Source organism: Lepisosteus platostomus, chromosome 24, assembly GCF_059453375.1.
Source record: "Lepisosteus platostomus isolate fLepPlt1 chromosome 24, fLepPlt1.hap1, whole genome shotgun sequence".
NCBI classification, from domain to species: Eukaryota; Metazoa; Chordata; class Actinopteri; order Semionotiformes; family Lepisosteidae; genus Lepisosteus; species Lepisosteus platostomus.
The window spans coordinates 4,170,733-4,189,581 of NC_142634.1; the positions used below are offsets into that span (position 1 = coordinate 4,170,733).

An 18,849-nucleotide genomic window follows, 5' to 3' on the forward strand; every position below is an offset into this window, starting at 1 on the left:
ACACTGAGACACTGGATATCTAGAGACAGGAGAGAGAGAGAGGTACAGCACACTGAGACACTGGATATCTAGAGACAGGAGAGAGAGAGAGGTACAGCACACTGAGACACTGGATATCTAGAGACAGGAGAGAGAGAGAGAGGTACAGCACACTGAGACACTGGATATCTAGAGACAGGAGAGAGAGAGAGGTACAGCACACTGAGACACTGGATATCTAGAGACAGGAGAGAGAGAGAGAGGTACAGCACACTGAGACACTGGATATCTAGAGACAGGAGAGAGAGAGAGAGGTAAAGCACACTGAGACACTGGATATCTAGAGACAGGAGAGAGAGGTACAGCACACTGAGACACTGGATATCTAGAGACAGGAGAGAGAGAGAGGTACAGCACACTGAGACACTGGATATCTAGAGACAGGAGAGAGAGAGAGAGGTACAGCACACTGAGACACTGGATATCTAGAGACAGGAGAGAGAGAGAGGTACAGCACACTGAGACACTGGATATCTAGAGACAGGAGAGAGAGAGAGAGGTACAGCACACTGAGACACTGGATATCTAGAGACAGGAGAGAGAGAGGTACAGCACACTGAGACACTGGATATCTAGAGACAGGAGAGAGAGAGAGAGGTACAGCACACTGAGACACTGGATATCTAGAGACAGGAGAGAGAGAGGTACAGCACACTGAGACACTGGATATCTAGAGACAGGAGAGAGAGAGAGGTACAGCACACTGAGACACTGGATATCTAGAGACAGGAGAGAGAGAGAGGTACAGCACACTGAGACACTGGATATCTAGAGACAGGAGAGAGAGAGAGGTACAGCACACTGAGACACTGGATATCTAGAGACAGGAGAGAGAGAGGTACAGCACACTGAGACACTGGATATCTAGAGACAGGAGAGAGAGAGAGGTACAGCACACTGAGACACTGGATATCTAGAGACAGGAGAGAGAGAGAGGTACAGCACACTGAGACACTGGATATCTAGAGACAGGAGAGAGAGAGAGGTACAGCACACTGAGACACTGGATATCTAGAGACAGGAGAGAGAGAGAGGTACAGCACACTGAGACACTGGATATCTAGAGACAGGAGAGAGAGAGAGGTACAGCACACTGAGACACTGGATATCTAGAGACAGGAGAGAGAGAGGTACAGCACACTGAGACACTGGATATCTAGAGACAGGAGAGAGAGAGAGGTACAGCACACTGAGACACTGGATATCTGGAGACAGGAGAGAGAGAGGTACAGCACACTGAGACACTGGATATCTAGAGACAGGAGAGAGAGAGGTACAGCACACTGAGACACTGGATATCTAGAGACAGGAGAGAGAGAGAGGTACAGCACACTGAGACACTGGATATCTAGAGACAGGAGAGAGAGAGGTACAGCACACTGAGACACTGGATATCTAGAGACAGGAGAGAGAGAGGTACAGCACACTGAGACACTGGATATCTAGAGACAGGAGAGAGAGAGAGAGGTACAGCACACTGAGACACTGGATATCTGGAGACAGGAGAGAGAGAGAGGTACAGCACACTGAGACACTGGATATCTAGAGACAGGAGAGAGAGAGGTACAGCACACTGAGACACTGGATATCTAGAGACAGGAGAGAGAGAGAGGTACAGCACACTGAGACACTGGATATCTAGAGACAGGAGAGAGAGAGAGGTACAGCACACTGAGACACTGGATATCTAGAGACAGGAGAGAGAGAGAGGTACAGCACACTGAGACACTGGATATCTAGAGACAGGAGAGAGAGAGGTACAGCACACTGAGACACTGGATATCTAGAGACAGGAGAGAGAGAGAGGTACAGCACACTGAGACACTGGATATCTAGAGACAGGAGAGAGAGAGGTACAGCACACTGAGACACTGGATATCTAGAGACAGGAGAGAGAGAGGTACAGCACACTGAGACACTGGATATCTAGAGACAGGAGAGAGAGAGGTACAGCACACTGAGACACTGGATATCTGGAGACAGGAGAGAGAGAGGTACAGCACAATGAGACACTGGATATCTAGAGACAGGAGAGAGAGAGAGGTACAGCACACTGAGACACTGGATATCTAGAGACAGGAGAGAGAGAGAGGTACAGCACACTGAGACACTGGATATCTAGAGACAGGAGAGAGAGGGGTACAGCACACTGAGACACTGGATATCTAGAGACAGGAGAGAGAGAGAGGTACAGCACACTGAGACACTGGATATCTAGAGACAGGAGAGTGAGAGAGGTACAGCACACTGAGACAATGGATATCTGGAGACAGGAGAGAGAGGTACAGCACACTGAGACACTGGATATCTAGAGACAGGAGAGAGAGAGAGGCACAGCACACTGAGACACTGGATTTCTGGAGACAGGAGAGAGAGAGAGGTACAGCACACTGAGACACTGGATATCTAGAGACAGGAGAGAGAGAGGTACAGCACACTGAGACACTGGATATCTAGAGACAGGAGAGAGAGAGGTACAGCACACTGAGACACTGGATATCTGGAGACAGGAGAGAGAGAGAGGTACAGCACACTGAGACACTGGATATCTGGAGACAGGAGAGAGATATCTCTCCTATATCTCCGACCTGAGCCACACCAACACTAACCAGCCTCAGGACAGCACTGCTAGAGCACCACAACCCAGACTCAACCACATCACAGCACAGATCAAACAGCAATATCTCACACACTGGGACACACACACACAAACACAACATAAACTGGAATGCTACAGAACCTTAAACAGACAATACACACTAGCTGAATATTTGACCAAAATAAAAAATAACAAACAGAAACAGACCCTGACGAAGTACAGGCTCAGTGACCACAACCTGGCCATAGAAACTGGGCGACACAGGCAGACCTGGCTGCCCAGAGAGGACAGGCTGTGCTCCCACTGCCAGCGGGGAGAAATAGAGACAGAGGTGCACTTCCTACTGCACTGTGACAGATACTCTGGGATTAGAGAAACATTCTTCCCGAAATTCAGAAATCTAATCCCAGAGTTCCCACACCTGCCAAAACCACAACAGGTCCCAATCCTACTGGGAGAGGGAGGAGGGAACTCAGTTGATCTGGCAGCCCAGTATGTGATCTCCTGTCACAGCCTGAGGAACAGTGAGTCTGTCTCCCAATAATGCTCCAGCCGCCTACAGTATATGTCAATATGATATAATATGTCTTTGTTGTAAATGCCTGTAACATGTCTGTAGATTTTATTTTACTTCTATTTTTTGTTTTGTTCTATGATAATTTTATTATTTTTATTTGCTTTGGCAACACTGATTGTACCCATCGGTCATGCTAATAAAGCACCTTGAATTGAATTGAATTGAATTGAGAGGTACAGCACACTGAGACACTGGATATCTAGAGACAGGAGAGAGAGAGAGGTACAGCACACTGAGACACTGGATATCTAGAGACAGGAGAGAGAGAGAGAGGTACAGCACACTGAGACACTGGATATCTAGAGACAGGAGAGAGAGAGAGAGGTAAAGCACACTGAGACACTGGATATCTAGAGACAGGAGAGAGAGAGGTACAGCACACTGAGACACTGGATATCTAGAGACAGGAGAGAGAGAGGTACAGCACACTGAGACACTGGATATCTAGAGACAGGAGAGAGAGAGGTACAGCACACTGAGACACTGGATATCTAGAGACAGGAGAGAGAGAGAGGTACAGCACACTGAGACACTGGATATCTGGAGACAGGAGAGAGAGAGAGGTACAGCACACTGAGACACTGGATATCTAGAGACAGGAGAGAGAGAGAGGTACAGCACACTGAGACACTGGATATCTAGAGACAGGAGAGAGAGAGAGGTACAGCACACTGAGACACTGGATATCTGGAGACAGGAGAGAGAGAGGTACAGCACACTGAGACACTGGATATCTAGAGACAGGAGAGAGAGAGGTACAGCACACTGAGACACTGGATTTCTGGAGACAGGAGAGAGAGAGAGAGAGGTACAGCACACTAAGACACTGGATATCTAGAGACAGGAGAGAGAGAGAGGTACAGCACACTGAGACACTGGATATCTAGAGACAGGAGAGAGAGAGAGGTACAGCACGCTGAGACACTGGATATCTAGAGACAGGAGAGAGAGAGAGAGGTACAGCACACTGAGACACTGGATATCTAGAGACAGGAGAGAGAGAGAGAGGTACAGCACACTGAGACACTGGATATCTAGAGACAGGAGAGAGAGAGAGAGGTACAGCACACTGAGACACTGGATATCTAGAGACAGGAGAGAGAGAGAGAGGTACAGCACACTGAGACACTGGATATCTAGAGACAGGAGAGTGAGAGGTACAGCACACTGAGACACTGGATATCTAGAGACAGGAGAGTGAGAGGTACAGCACACTGAGACACTGGATATCTGGAGACAGGAGAGAGAGAGGTACAGCACACCGAGACACTGGATATCTAGAGACAGGAGAGAGAGAGAGGTACAGCATCATGAGTAATAAATTGCTAAGGCCCAGAAAAATATAAAATGAGTCCTTTTGTTGTCTGGCCACACTATGCAAATCCCAAACCTGCAGTAGTTCAAGGTGGCAGTGGGCACAAGCGTTTCTGGGCTGGCAGTCAGAGGCAGAATGCAGGAAACAGCACAAGAGCTCCACTGCACCACATCACCGGTCTGAAGACGGCAAGCAGGAGCACAGTGCTGTGCGGGGAGGAGTACCTGACTTGGCAGTGTTGACCAGCTCGGACGCCCCCACGGCTCCGTGCACCGTCACCTCCACGTCTGGCAGGCAGAGGTCGAGCTCCTCTTGAGGCTTCGTCGAATCTGCAGGACACGGGGCGCCATTACCGCGCGCACCAGGCCGACGTCACGTCCCACGTCCCCCCCAGGTGCCGACAGCACCCCACCGCCACCCTGCCCCGTCCCAGACAGGATACACGTTACAGCGTCAAGACAGGACACCTGAATCCCAGTCCAGCTTCTTCAGGCGTCAATCTCAGCTCCTCCTCCCCCTCAGCAGTCTGGTGAAGAGGCGCTTCGCGGGAAAAGGGTTTTTAATTCTGATCCGTGTGCTACACTAGTCACATCAATCTCAGGCTCATCTCTTTCTGCGGGGGATTATCATCCTGAGATGAGCTTGGGGTTACCGCTAAGGAGGTTAATCGAACCCTAAACTGACCAGATCATTTGCTCAATTAGATCTGTGAGACTGCTGGGAGATTTCATGCTAACTACGGAGATCTATGGAGATTTCATGCTAATTGTCGGGAGATTTCAGGGTAACAATGGAGATCTCATGCTCACTATGATGATTCATGGAGATCTCATGCTAATTTAGGGGCTGGGCAGCCAGTTGACCTTGGACCTTTTCTCCTTACAGAGGGGATTTTGGTTCCTCTCCTCCGTTGTCTTCTGGCTTTTTCTCTTTCTGTATTGTAATGTCCTGTACTGTCACACAGCATTGTGAAGTGCCTTGGGGCAACCTTGTTGTGAAAGGCGCCATATAAAAATAATTTGAATTGAATAACTATGACCTGTCAGCTGCCATTAAAATGGTCTAGTTAAGCAGTGGGTTTAGTCAAGAGCAGCCGGGCGGGGGGCCTCACCTTCTCTGGGCTCCGTCTCGTAAACCATCACCTTGGTGCCGTCCAGAACCACGTACTTCCTCTCCCAGCCCTGCTGTCCCCGCTTCCCATTCCTGACAGGAAGAACGACAAGGCGTGAGCCGGGGGGGTCTGAAAGGATTCAAGGAGCTCGGAGCCCGGGCCCCCAGCGGCTGGCGGGGAGGAGAGGGAGGCAGGGCTGACCAGAAGACGCGCCGGAGGAGAGAGCGCTCCGGGGAAAAGAATCAGCAGACGACTGGGACCCCCCCGGCTCACCTCGGCTGCTTCATCCAGCCCTCCAGCCGGACGTGTCCGCTGGCCTCCCTGACCTGCTGCGCGGGCGAGCTGGCCTTGTCGCGGCTCAGCGCCTCGGAGAAGTGCATGGCGTACTCGGCGGGCAGGCCACACGTGGCTGGAAGGCAGGGGGAGCATTTTGGATGGCACATTGCTTGACATTCTAAAGCAGGAGAGAAAACACCGTTAAGACACACCAGAGTTTCGGGGGGGGGTGGGGGGGTGGGGGTGAGGCTCCTGAGCAGCTTCACACCTGTCACCTGCTGACCACACCCCCCCCAGTCGTCTCACGCACTCCAGGTCGGGGCGCCCCGGTTAACTTCAAACCCCAACAGGCACATACGCGCCCCCCCCCCCACCCAGGCCCTGCAGGGCCAGCTTAGGGTGTGGGTGTGTGTGTGTGTGTGTGTGTGTGTGTGTGTGTGTGTGTGTGTGTGTGTGTGTGTGTGTGTGTGTGTGTGTGTGAGAGGGGTGGGGTTAACGACTCAGCCTGGATCTCTTGCCTCCTTTATACTAACAGAGAACTGGACTGGTAAATGAAAATGAGTTTCTCTTGTCACAGACGCTGCGTTTAGAACAACGTTTTCTTAAAAATTATGAATGTTATTGTCGGCTCCAGGCCGACACTCTCCACTGACAGACAAGCCCAGCTAACACCCAGAACCGGCCGTGCGGTCACAACGTGCAGCAAAACCCGGACCGGCTCACCCCGCGGGGCGCTGGGAGGCGGACTGCCCGGCCCGCGCCCGCTTACCTACGCAGGTGGCGACCTGTCTCCCGAAGTGCACGGTGTCCAGGCAGACGGCGCACTTGGTGGCCCTCATGTTCAGCCCCACGGAGAAGCGGTGGGGGATGTTGTGGTGCATCCTCTCCTTCACCCGTCGGCTGTACTCTGCACCAAGCCAATAGTGACAACAAGCACAGCCACACCGTTACTCAGCAGACACAGCGCACACAGGGGACAAGAGCTTCCAGGTCAGCGCGGGCAGACGGTTCCCGGTTTACATCTGGCTAAAATAAATCTCATTAAGAGCAGAAAAGGCTTATCTGTGTCTTAAAACACTTTGCTGATTTACAGAGAAATTAATCTTGTAAACAAGCATCTGCTGTTTCGGTGTTTGAACATTTAAGGGCAGAGCATTCTGAAGCCTACAGTGTCTTTTCTCGATCTAGTCAAAGTCCAGCGAAGGAACTTACCACTGTCCTGGACTGGCAGGACCACAGAGCTGCACCTTGTGCAGAAAATACAACTTCAAGGCACAAGTTACCATTCCAGTAGGAATAACACTCGTGGGACGGAAACAAGGCAAAGATACACACAACACTGAAAAATGTGACACCGCATGAAATCATGACAAAAACGATCACGAAAGCACTGAGGAGAGACCAGCACACATGCACAGGAGGCACTGACAAACCGACAGGACTCCTCACTGCGGGGATGTAACCGATCACCTCCTTCAAAAAAACAAACTAAAAAAATAAGATGCTTGGGGTTCTATATAACCAGCACGAGCCGGGTGGAGCTCCGATGGCGACCGGGGATGGATCGAGCCCGCAAGTGAATGAGGGGACAGGTCCGCGGGTCAGGTCTACCCAGCCCAGCACCACGGGACCAGCCCTGTCCCTGGAGATGCCCAGTTTGTTTCTTTAACGAGCACAGGTCACATGTGAACCACAAAGACCAAAGACAGGGTCGCTAGAGTGACATCAGCTACATCATCAGTGTCCATCCGTCACCTCGCCCCAGGGGTGAAGATCAAGGAGGCTCTGCACCTCAGTCGTGGGGTGACCTGGGAACCTCCTGGCATCAGAACCCCAGCTGAGTCAGGTCAAAGCCCTAGATTAGCTCCACTTGGGTCAGAACCCCAGCTTTGTCAGGTCAGAGCCCTAGATTAGCTCCACTCGGGTCAGGACCGAGCTTAGCTCCACTTGGGTCAGAACCCCAGCTTAGCATGACTCCGGTCAGAACCCTGGCTTAATTGGGACAGAGCCCCATCTTAGCCCCATTTGGGACAGAGCCCCAGCTTAGCTCCACTCGTGTCAGAACCCTGGCTTAATTGGGACAGAGCCTCATCTTAGCCCCATTTGGGACAGAACCCCAACTCAGCTGGGTCAGAACCCCCAGTTTAGCGCCCTACGGGTCAGAACCCCCAGTTTAGCTCCACCCGGGTCAGAACCCTGGCTTAACTGGGACAGAGCTCCATTTTAGCCCCATTTGGGTCAAAACCCCAGCTTAGTCGGGTCAGAGCCCCAGCTTAGCTTCACTCGGGTCAGAGCCCTGATCTTAGCGCCACCCGGGTCAGAAACCCCAGCTAAGCGCCACTTCCTTCCAGCAGTAACTGGATAGAGCTGTGATCCTGGTGCTGAGCTGAGCAAATCCAATCCCTTGAGCCTTCTTGACAGGGGAGCAAAAAAAGAAATCATAATAAAAACAGAAAAGAAAGGGAAATATGAAATGCAGGCCTCTTGCTGTCAGGGGTCTATAGACTTACTTTCAAACGTGACTCTCCTTCTCTCTGTAGAGTTTGAAAGAAAGAAGATAAGAGAGTTCTGAGGCACAGGCAAACAGAGCCAGGGAGAACGGGACAGGCAGACAGGACACAGGGCAGATACACCATGACTGGCGTTACAGCCGACGAACCGGGGCGACCAGGTCTGCCGGTACTGATACACATCGTTAACTGATTAATGCAGGACAATGGAACTAACATTCTCATTGCTATCCCAGAAGCCCTTGCACTGCTATGGATGACTTGTCACACTCTGGGGGGGCGATGTGGTCTCCAGGGCAACAGCAACTTTTATTATAAGTAAGTCTCTCTCCCAGCATTGCACACTGGGTGCACTGGGTAGGAAATGAGCTTCTCTGGGCTGGACGTCACTGGTAGAAAATGCAGAGACGTGCTGTCAGATACTTGTTTGAAGACTCTGCCCGGCCCGACCCGAGCCCTGGAAAAGATCGAACCACTCTGCCAGGGGAAGATACACCCCCCCCCCAAACGACTCACCCTCGGGCGTGGACGTCTCCTTCCTGCGAGAGGAGGAGGGCGCCAGCAGGCTGATGGGGTTGGGCTGGTGCTCGGGAGACTTGACGATGGCCGACATGATGATCTGCTGCCGGGCCGTGGCGGGCGTGGAGGGGGCCTGGTGGTCACCTGTCTTGAAGTGAGCCGCTGGGGGAACAGGGGCGAAGACGCTCCCGTCAAGCCCAGGAACCAGAACACTTTCAAGAAGGTCGATCTGCAATATCGCGTCACGAGCTGCGAGAACTGCTCAGTCAAGGTGCAATCGCATCAGGGACAGTCCCGGAAATGCAGGCCTGGTTCTCCATGGCTGAGCAGGAAGCCCCCAACTCAGCAAGATGGGATGGGATGGGATCCATGGAAGCACCCGTCAGTGATTCAAACAGTGTATTCGCAGAGATCTTACGGAAATACGTAAACTACATAATATACTCTCTACTAAAACTGTGTTACATGCAAGAACGACAGCATCGTCACTGGTTTTACTGTGCTGAGAGGGGGGCCCACCCTGAGGCCCCACACACCGCGTGAGCGAATCTGATTGGCCCAGGCATGCTGCACGCTGATTGGCTGGTACATTGCATCACATGACACACGACCAGAGCTGGCAGAGCTGTTCCTGTCTCTATGCAGTGGGACAAAAAGGCAGTCCAGTACCGTCCCAGCATGCGATTATTCATCGCCAGGCTTTACTGTTAAAATAATTTCACATATTAATGTAATCAAGTGTACTTTGAGACTATTGTCTGTTCATTGACTCTGGGCTCAGGTGCTCTGGGATGTTAGGCGTGCGAACGAGAAGGGCGATGATGCGTACCCTCCTCCCGCAGCGCGCGCAGCTCCACGCGCATCTTCTGCAGCGCCTCCTCCAGGTCGGCGCAGCGCAGCCGCTCCTTCTCCAGCGCCGCCTTCATGTCGTTGTAGGGCAGGGGCACCTGTGACGGCCCCCCCAGCTCCTCGCGCCGGCGCCCGAAGATCCCCTGAGTGGGGAAAGACACGGCAAGCATTCACCACCGCGACCAGACCACCCCCGCCCCCCGTCAGGTGACCTTTCACCTTGCAGTTCTGTTGCAGCCCTGTGCCCCGCACTGTGCCCCGGTGCATTGTGGGCAGTGACGTGTATTTCGGCTTGAAGCAAATCAGACTACTGTATTGCTGCTTTGGTCTCTATTTTCAACCGAAGTCTGAGCCCACAGGGGATGGGGCACCGGTCCTGGAAACACTGCGATACCAGGTCAATGCAGGAGCGGAAGAGGCAAAAATCCATTTAATATGCAGCCCCCTCACAGGAGGCCTAGCAGATATTAAACTGATAAGAACAGAAACTACGCTCGATCTGAGCCACAGGCCAGAAGCGATCTGGGTTCGAGCACAGGGAGCCCCACCTTCTTCTTCTTGGAGGGCTGGTCCATTTTGGCCTGGAGAAAGTCGATAAGCTTGGTCTGCTGGGATATAGTGCCTTCCATCTTGACTTTATCATGGGAGTAGACCGCCTGCATGGGGAGAGGGGTAGCAGGGACAGCGATCAGACCCCACTCCAGGTTTTGCTGGGAGCTGCTGGCTCAGCACCAAGAGCTGGGAGATCTTACATCAGCCTAGCCGAAGAGCTGCATGGTTCGATTCCGAAACGCGATGAACACGATCATACTATAAATAAACACCACGTGCAGCACAGGTGTTGTAACCTGTTGTGCCAGAAAAGGGACCTTATAGGCTAATCTAAACATCCAGTTTTTAATCTTAATGAGTCGGTCTAAAAAAGTCCGCTTTAAAGAGGTTACAAGTTTTGCGAGAATAACCTTGGGTGTTATTTTCTAATAATAATTACTTACACTTATAGCGCTTTTCTGGACACTCCACTCAAAGCGCTTTACAGGTAATGGGGACTCTCCTCCACCTCCACCAATGTGCAGCCCCACCTGGATGATGCGACGGCAGCCATAGTGCGCCAGAACACATCAGCTCTCAGTGGGGAGGAGAGCGGAGTGATGAAGCCAGTTCAGAGATGGGGATTATTAGGAGGCCATGATTGGTAAGGGCCAAAGGGAAATTTGGACAGGACGCCGGGGTTACACCCCTACTCTTTCCGAGAAACGCCCTGGGATTTTTAATGACCACAGAGAGTCAGGACCTCGGTTTTACGTCTCATCCGAAGGACGGCACCTGTTTACAGTATAGTGTCCCCGTCACTATACTGGGGCATTAGGACCCACACAGACCGCAGGGTGAGTGCCCCCTGCTGGCCCCACTAACACCTCTGCCAGCAACAACCTTAGTTTTTCCCAGGAGGTCTCCCATCCAGGTACTGACCAGGCTCACATTGCTGAGCTTCAGTGGGCTGCCAGCTGTGAGTTGCAGGGTGATATGACTGCTAACCCTTCCATCCTTTTACAAGAGGCTGGTTGTGGATACAACTCGACGTGTGCAGTTTTGAATTCTGGAGTTGTATCGGTATGGAGTGCGCAAAGGGCCTGTGGCCACGGATCTCGAGCTGCTCAGGAATCGCCGTAACGAGCCGTATTTGGAGCAGTCCTTCTCCATCGGAACGCCCAGTCGGAATTGACAGGGAAGGGATGAGCAGCTCATGCAGAGCAAACACAGCCCCAAGGGGGAAAGGCTAACAAGAACTGCAACTGCAGACCTGCATGGCTCCTGGGCTCACCACCCTCCACACAGCCGGACCCTCCAGACGGTCTCTGAGCACTACATTATTGATCTGTTATTTGACACACCTGGGTGTTTGTGTCAGCTTCTGTAGAAGCAGAACGCACAAACAGGCTGTGGTAGAACAGCACCCACCTACACTCGTGACTGGCAGGCCCTGTGGATTAGATGATCGCAGGAACTGGTCTGATATTGGTTTCTATCCAATCAAAGAACACGGAACATCTCCAGCCGCATCAGCTAAACCAGACCGACTGTTAGCTCTGTTAAATTCCACTAAGCCACAAGATTCAGCTGTCCGCTGTTTTCCTATCGGCATACGCTGTACTTGCAATCGAACAGCACATCCTCGTTTGGTGTTTTAATCGAAGGGCTCACCAAACAGCTGTCGGTGTTCAGGGGTGAGTTCATGCACAACCCTGTGAAATTGAATTTTTCAAACAGCAGCAGCAGCAGCAGCGACAGAAAAGCAGTACAAACACCAGGGATGGTATCAGGTCTCCCAAAACAGCACTGCAGGTAATTTATTCATGACCTCTCCCTGCCGGTTCTGTTGAGAACACTTACAACCAAAACAACAGCGACGGCTTCATTTATATGCAAATCCCACGAGGCCGCTCTTTAACAAAAACAAGCCCATTTAGCCTTGCTGTCGTCCCTTTATTGATCAAGGAAAAACACTGACCCTGTCCTCCCCCCGTCGGTGACTAAGGGGTGAGATGAACAAGAATAAAAAGCAGGTTCCTGAATCATAAACATTTGTAAGTGTCATTTTTCTACGAGTTGCTAATCTACCACAGGTTTTCCACTACGAGGAACTTGATCTGCTAGAAAACTCCCCCATTCGCTTGATCTATCCCACTAACACATTGCAATCCATTAGTGCAGTAATTTTCAATAGTTATTCTACTGATGGAATTCTCTATGTAATAAAACTCTCCTGAGCAGCGAAGTGCAATTCCACAAGCTGCAGTATCGCTGGCGTAGCTGCAGCGTGGATTTAGCGACAGTAACTTCTTTCCGGACTCCAGAGCTCCTGGCGCTGTTACCTGCATGTTCTCCAGCTGGAACTCGAGGTCCGAGCGCTCCGTCTTCAGCAGCTCGGTCTGGTCCAGCGCCTCCTGCAGGCCCTGCGTCAGGCGGTAGATGTGCGTCTTCTGGGAGTCCATCTGCTGCTGCAGGTTCGTCTGCTGTCGGGGGAGGGACAGGTCAGCCGAGAGGTCAGCACCCCGGCGGCTGCCGATCCGGGGTTCTGGGGTCAGGGCAGCAGGCTCCCCAGGAAAGCCACCGTCGGCTGTGCACTCGTGAGCCGCAAACACTTCTTGACTCACTCAACCCAGGAGCCAGCGGGACACGGAGAGATACCGAAGTGCTGTCTCCCTCCCCTCCCAGACAAGTCAAACACATGACGCAGAGAGACAGGGCACAACGAAAGAGGAGGAGACAGAACACTGGCCAGGTGACATTGGGCCAGAGGTGGGAAATGTGTAAAAAAATAATTGTTCCCTGCCCGGTGCGGCAGTACCTCCTCCAGCAGCCTCTGCTTCAGCTCCCTCTCCGTCTCCAGCTTCTGCTGCAGGCTGCGGGCGTTCATCTCCAGCATGGCGTGCTTCTTCTCCAGGTCGTTCAGCTGCCAGGGCAGAGGGGAGGGGCAACAGGGACACCTCAGTGCCCAGTCCACAGTCTGCGTGTCTACAGCGAGCCCTATCTCTCCCGGTGTGGGGCTGCGTGTGTCTACAGCGAGCCCTATCTCTCCCGGTGTGGGGCTGCGTGTGTCTACAGCGAGCCCTATCTCTCGTGGTGTGGGGCTGCGTGTGTCTACAGCGAGCCCTATCTCTCCCGGTGTGGGGCTGCGTGTGTCTACAGCGAGCCCTATCTCTCCCGGTGTGGGGCTGCGTGTGTCTACAGCGAGCCCTATCTCTCTGGTGTGGGGCTGCGTGTGTCTACAGCGAGCCCTATCTCTCTGGTGTGGGGCTGCGTGTGTCTACAGAGAGCCCTATCTCTCCTGGTGTGGGGCTGCGTGTGTCTACAGCGAGCCCTATCTCTCCCGGTGTGGGGCTGCGTGTGTCTACAGCGAGCCCTATCTCTCCCGGTGTGGGGCTGCGTGTGTCTACAGCGAGCCCTATCTCTCCCGGTGTGGGGCTGCGTGTGTCTACAGCGAGCCCTATCTCTCCCGGTGTGGGGCTGCGTGTGTCTACAGCGAGCCCTATCTTTCCCGGTGTGGGGCTGCGTGTGTCTACAGCGAGCCCTATCTTTCCCGGTGTGGGGCTGCGTGTGTCTACAGCGAGCCCTATCTCTCCCGGTGTGGGGCTGCGTGTGTCTACAGCGAGCCCTATCTCTCTCCCAGTGTGGGACTGCGTGTGTCTACAGCGAGCCCTATCTCTCTGGTGTGGGGCTGTGTGTGTCTACAGCGAGCCATATCTCTCCCGGTGTGGGGCTGCGTGTGTCTACAGCGAGCCCTATCTCTCCCGGTGTGGGGCTGCGTGTGTCTACAGCGAGCCCTTTCTCTCCCGGTGTGAGGCTGCGTGTGTCTACAGCGAGCCCTATCTCTCTGGTGTGGGGCTGCGTGTGTCTACAGCGAGCCCTATCTCTCCTGGTGTGGGGCTGCGTGTGTCTACAGCGAGCCCTATCTCTCCTGGTGTGGGACTGCGTGTGTCTACAGCGAGCCCTATCTCTCCTGGTGTGGGGCTGCGTGTGTCTACAGCGAGCCCTATCTCTCCTGGTGTGGGACTGCGTGTGTCTACAGCGAGCCCTATCTCTCGTGGTGTGGGGCCGCGTGTGTCTACAGCGAGCCCTATCTCTCCCGGTGTGGGGCTGCGTGTGTCTACAGCGAGCCCTATCTCTCCCGGTGTGGGGCTGCGTGTGTCTACAGCGAGCCCTATCTCTCCCGGTGTGGGGCTGCGTGTGTCTACAGCGAGCCCTATCTCTCCCGGTGTGGGGCTGCGTGTGTCTACAGCGAGCCCTATCTCTCCCGGTGTGGGGCTGCGTGTGTCTACAGCGAGCCCTATCTTTCCCGGTGTGGGGCTGCGTGTGTCTACAGCGAGCCCTATCTCTCCCGGTGTGGGGCTGCGTGTGTCTACAGCGAGCCCTATCTCTCTCCCAGTGTGGGACTGCGTGTGTCTACAGCGAGCCCTATCTCTCTGGTGTGGGGCTGTGTGTGTCTACAGCGAGCCATATCTCTCCCGGTGTGGGGCTGCGTGTGTCTACAGCGAGCCCTATCTCTCCCGGTGTGGGGCTGCGTGTGTCTACAGCGAGCCCTTTCTCTCCCGGTGTGAGGCTGCGTGTGTCTACAGCGAGCCCTATCTCTCTGGTGTGGGGCTGCGTGTGTCTACAGCGAGCCCTATCTCTCCTGGTGTGGGGCTGCGTGTGTCTACAGCGAGCCCTATCTCTCCTGGTGTGGGACTGCGTGTGTCTACAGCGAGCCCTATCTCTCCTGGTGTGGGGCTGCGTGTGTCTACAGCGAGCCCTATCTCTCCCGGTGTGGGGTTGCGTGTGTCTACAGCGAGCCCTATCTCTCCCGGTGTGGGGCTGCGTGTGTCTACAGCGAGCCCTATCTCTCCCAGTGTGGGGCTGCGTGTGTCTACAGCGAGCCCTATCTCTCTGGTGTGGGGCTGCGTGTGTCTACAACGAGCCCTATCTCTCCCGGTGTGGGGCTGCGTGTGTCTACAGCGAGCCCTATCTCTCCCGGTGTGGGGCTGCGTGTGTCTACAGCGAGCCCTATCTCTCTGGTGTGGGGCTGCGTGTGTCTACAGCGAGCCCCATCTCTCCCGGTGTGGGGCTGCGTGTGTCTACAGCGAGCCCTATCTCTCCCGGTGTGGGGCTGCGTGTGTCTACAGCGAGCCCTATCTCTCTGGTGTGGGGCTGCGTGTGTCTACAGCGAGCCCTATCTCTCTGGTGTGGGACAGCGTGTGTCTACAGCGAGCCCCATCTCTCCCGGTGTGGGGCTGCGTGTGTCTACAGCGAGCCCTATCTCTCTCCCGGTGTGGGGCTGCGTGTGTCTACAGCGAGCCCTATCTCTCCCGGTGTGGGGCTGCGTGTGTCTACAGCGAGCCCTATCTCTCCCGGTGTGGGGCTGCGTGTGTCTACAGCGAGCCCTATCTCTCGTGGTGTGGGGCTGCGTGTGTCTACAGCGAGCCCTATCTCTCGTGGTGTGGGGCTGCGTGTGTCTACAGCGAGCCCTATCTCTCGTGGTGTGGGGCTGCGTGTGTCTACAGCGAGCCCTATCTCTCGTGGTGTGGGGCTGCGTGTGTCTACAGCGAGCCCTATCTCTCCCAGTGTGGGGCTGCGTGTGTCTACAGCGAGCCCTATCTCTACCGGTGTGGGGCTGCGTGTGTCTACAGCGAGCCCTATCTCTCCCAGTGTGGGGCTGCGTGTGTCTACAGCGAGCCCTATCTCTACCGGTGTGGGGCTGCGTGTGTCTACAGTGAGCCCTATGTCTCCCGGTGTGGGGCTGCGTGTGTCTACAGCGAGCCCTACCTCTCCCGGTGTGGGACAGCGTGTGTCTACAGCGAGCCCTATCTCTCCTGGTGTGGGGCTGCGTGTGTCTACAGCGAGCCCTATCTCTCCCGGTGTGGGGCTGCGTGTGTCTACAGCGAGCCCTATCTCTCCCGGTGTGGGGCTGCGTGTGTCTACAGAGAGCCCTATCTCCTGGTGTGGGGCTGCGTGTGTCTACAGAGAGCCCTATCTCCTGGTGTGGGGCTGCGTGTGTCTACAGCGAGCCCTATCTCTCCTGGTGTGGGGCTGCGTGTGTCTACAGCGAGCCCTATCTCTCCCGGTGTGGGGCTGCGTGTGTCTACAGCGAGCCCTATCTCTCACCGTGTCAGACAGACTCTCAGCTTTCAGCTTCTGATCCTTCAGTGCCTGCTGCAGAGCCAGGATCTCGGCCTTGTGCTCCTTCACTGCCAGCTCCACAGCCTGGCGAGACTCAGAGCTCCGCTGGTCTGCCCGCAATCTGAAAGACACACAGCACACACATCCCGTAGACACGCTGGCAGGCCATCACCTCAGGAGCTGGCACAGACCCTCCTATAGCTGGAATCTGCCCTCGGCTGACAAGAGCAGGATATGTGAGACTAATTATGCAGCTCTACAAGACAACTTTGAAGGAGCTGCAGACAGGGGACTGTGACCCTCGTATAGGCAGGACATTTGCACAAATAAATTAAAATCCATAACATGATGTTGGGAGTTAAGCAGGTCAGCTGTAGACCAGCAGGTCAGACAAGCAGACTCCCCTTCCAAGGCCCGGGATCGGATGTTGGCGATGCCCTCTGGGATTTCCCCCTGGCCGCCACGGCCCTACCTGTTCTGCTTCTCGTTGTCCAGCAAGCGCTGCATCTCGCGCGACCTCCTCTCCGCCTGCGCCTTCTCGTCCTCCAGGGCGCCGCGCCACGCCTCCCACTGCCGCTCCTTCTCCAGCAGCTCGTCGTTCAGCGTCTCCAGCTCCATCACCTGCTCCTCCAGCATCGTGCAGGTGGTCTTCAGGGTCTCCAGGTTCTGGGACAGGAAGGGAGGAGGGAGAGAGATCGGAACACCGCACTGGCCTGACCGATCACCGAACACGGGCCCTGTGCAGGACATCCAAGAGCAGACGTCCCAGGCAGAACACCATTCCCACACACTCACACAGATTCGCTCCAACACCCCAGGACACCCAGCAGCCTGGCTGAAGGCGATGAGCAACATGGCACACAGGACTCCTCTCGCAACATGCCAGCTCTGTGAACATCTTCAGACTGAAGAGGCTTCCTTTCCAAGCTTGCATGTGTCTATCCCCTATACACATGCCCCAACCAGTTGTGCCAGTATTGAGTTCCCTGCCCACTGGCTGTCTCTGAAAGAGAGTTCTGAACTCTCCTGTTTGATCATTTTTGCTTTGGCAGGCAAGATGCTAAAAAATGGCAGAACTTCTCCATGAAAACCTGACAATCAAAAATACAGATCTTGAGAATAAACCTCAAAGTGTTTGGGCAGTATCATTAGCAGGTCACGGAGCAGGTGCAGGGCATTTGGTGAGATGTCAGCACATCCAAACCGATTTCTGCTCCAATCCCCAGAGGTCGCTCCGAAGAGCTTTATAACGTACAGAGAAGCAAAGCATCAGTGCTTCGGGTCAGTGCCTTGTTCCATCCCCAGCCCTGCCTGTAAGAAGCCCTGATCCGCCACTGCAGATTAGCAATTAACAGATGAGCAAGCCTGAAAATGACTGTGTTCAGTGCGCAGACGCCCACACGCATTATCTCCAACCCAATATCACTTCATGACCTTCTTCATTTTAATAAAATAATGGTGTAGAAAATAAAAGGAAAATCTCAGAGACAATTCATTTTGAGGCTTTCTTTCTAAAAAGAAAATCTAATACTAAAGTAAAATGCTTTGCATAAAGAACATGAGGAATTCTGAGGATTCTGAGAACCACAGTGCAGTTTTACATTACAGTCAATTAGACTGTGTCTGTACTCCCATTAGTGTGTCAGTAGTGGGGTCAGCCTGTCAGCCTGTCAGTCGGTGTGTCAGTAGTGGGGTCAGTCTGTCAGCCGGTGTGTCAGTAGTGGGGTCAGCCTGTCAGCCGGTGTGTCAGTAGTGGGGTCAGCCTGTCAGCCTGTCAGTCGGTGTGTCAGTAGTGTGGTCAGCCTGTCAGCCGGTGTGTCAGTAGTGGGGTCAGCCTGTCAGCCGGTGTGTCAGTAGTGTGGTCAGCCTGTCAGCCTGTCAGCCGGTGTGTCAGTAGTGGGGTCAGTCTGTCAGCCTGTCAGTCGGTGTGTCAGTAGTGGGGTCAGCCTGTCAGCCCGTCAGCCGGTGTGTCAGTAGTGTGGTCAGCCTGTCAGCCTGTCAGCCGGTGTGTCAGTAGTGGGGTCAGCCTGTCAGCCTGTCAGTCAGTGTGTCAGTAGTGTGGTCAGCCTGTCAGCCTGTCAGCCGGTGTGTCAGTAGTGGGGTCAGCCTGTCAGCCTGTCAGCCGGTGTGTCAGTAGTGGGGTCAGCCTGTCAGCCGGTGTGTCAGTAGTGTGGTCAGCCTGTCAGCCTGTCAGCCGGTGTGTCAGTAGTGTGGTCAGCCTGTCAGTCGGTGTGTCAGTAGTGTGGTCAGCCTGTCAGCCGGTGTGTCAGTAGTGGGGTCAGCCTGTCAGCCTGTCAGCCGGTGTGTCAGTAGTGTGGTCAGCCTGTCAGCCTGTCAGCCGGTGTGTCAGTAGTGGGGTCAGCCTGTCAGCCGGTGTGTCAGTAGTGTGGTCAGCCT

The 18,849-nt window shown here is 54.1% G+C and overlaps 1 protein-coding gene and 1 pseudogene across 11 annotated transcripts in view; both read right to left on the bottom strand.

Moving 5' to 3' along the window:
- Positions 1-18,849, bottom strand: part of citb (citron rho-interacting serine/threonine kinase b) — an 80,650-nt gene that overhangs the window by 13,856 nt on the left and 47,945 nt on the right. For 7 of the 11 annotated variants that reach the window (XM_088617862.1, XM_088617860.1, XM_088617857.1 and 4 more), the window contains 12 exons: positions 16,925-17,118; positions 16,438-16,573; positions 13,148-13,252; positions 12,672-12,812; positions 10,344-10,451; positions 9,776-9,938; positions 8,944-9,108; positions 8,428-8,451; positions 6,687-6,824; positions 5,915-6,095; positions 5,642-5,733; positions 4,755-4,859 (listed from right to left, as the gene is read on the bottom strand). In XM_088617862.1, coding sequence (XP_088473988.1) covers positions 4,755-4,859; positions 5,642-5,733; positions 5,915-6,095; positions 6,687-6,824; positions 8,428-8,451; positions 8,944-9,108; positions 9,776-9,938; positions 10,344-10,451; positions 12,672-12,812; positions 13,148-13,252; positions 16,438-16,573; positions 16,925-17,118 — 1,552 coding nt within the window. The remainder of the gene's footprint in view (positions 1-4,754; positions 4,860-5,641; positions 5,734-5,914; positions 6,096-6,686; positions 6,825-8,427; positions 8,452-8,943; positions 9,109-9,775; positions 9,939-10,343; positions 10,452-12,671; positions 12,813-13,147; positions 13,253-16,437; positions 16,574-16,924; positions 17,119-18,849) is intronic. The other 4 variants (XM_088617863.1, XM_088617859.1, XM_088617858.1 and 1 more) reach the window with 2 other exon arrangements.
- On the bottom strand, positions 10,156-10,317 carry LOC148641384 (U2 spliceosomal RNA; annotated as a pseudogene).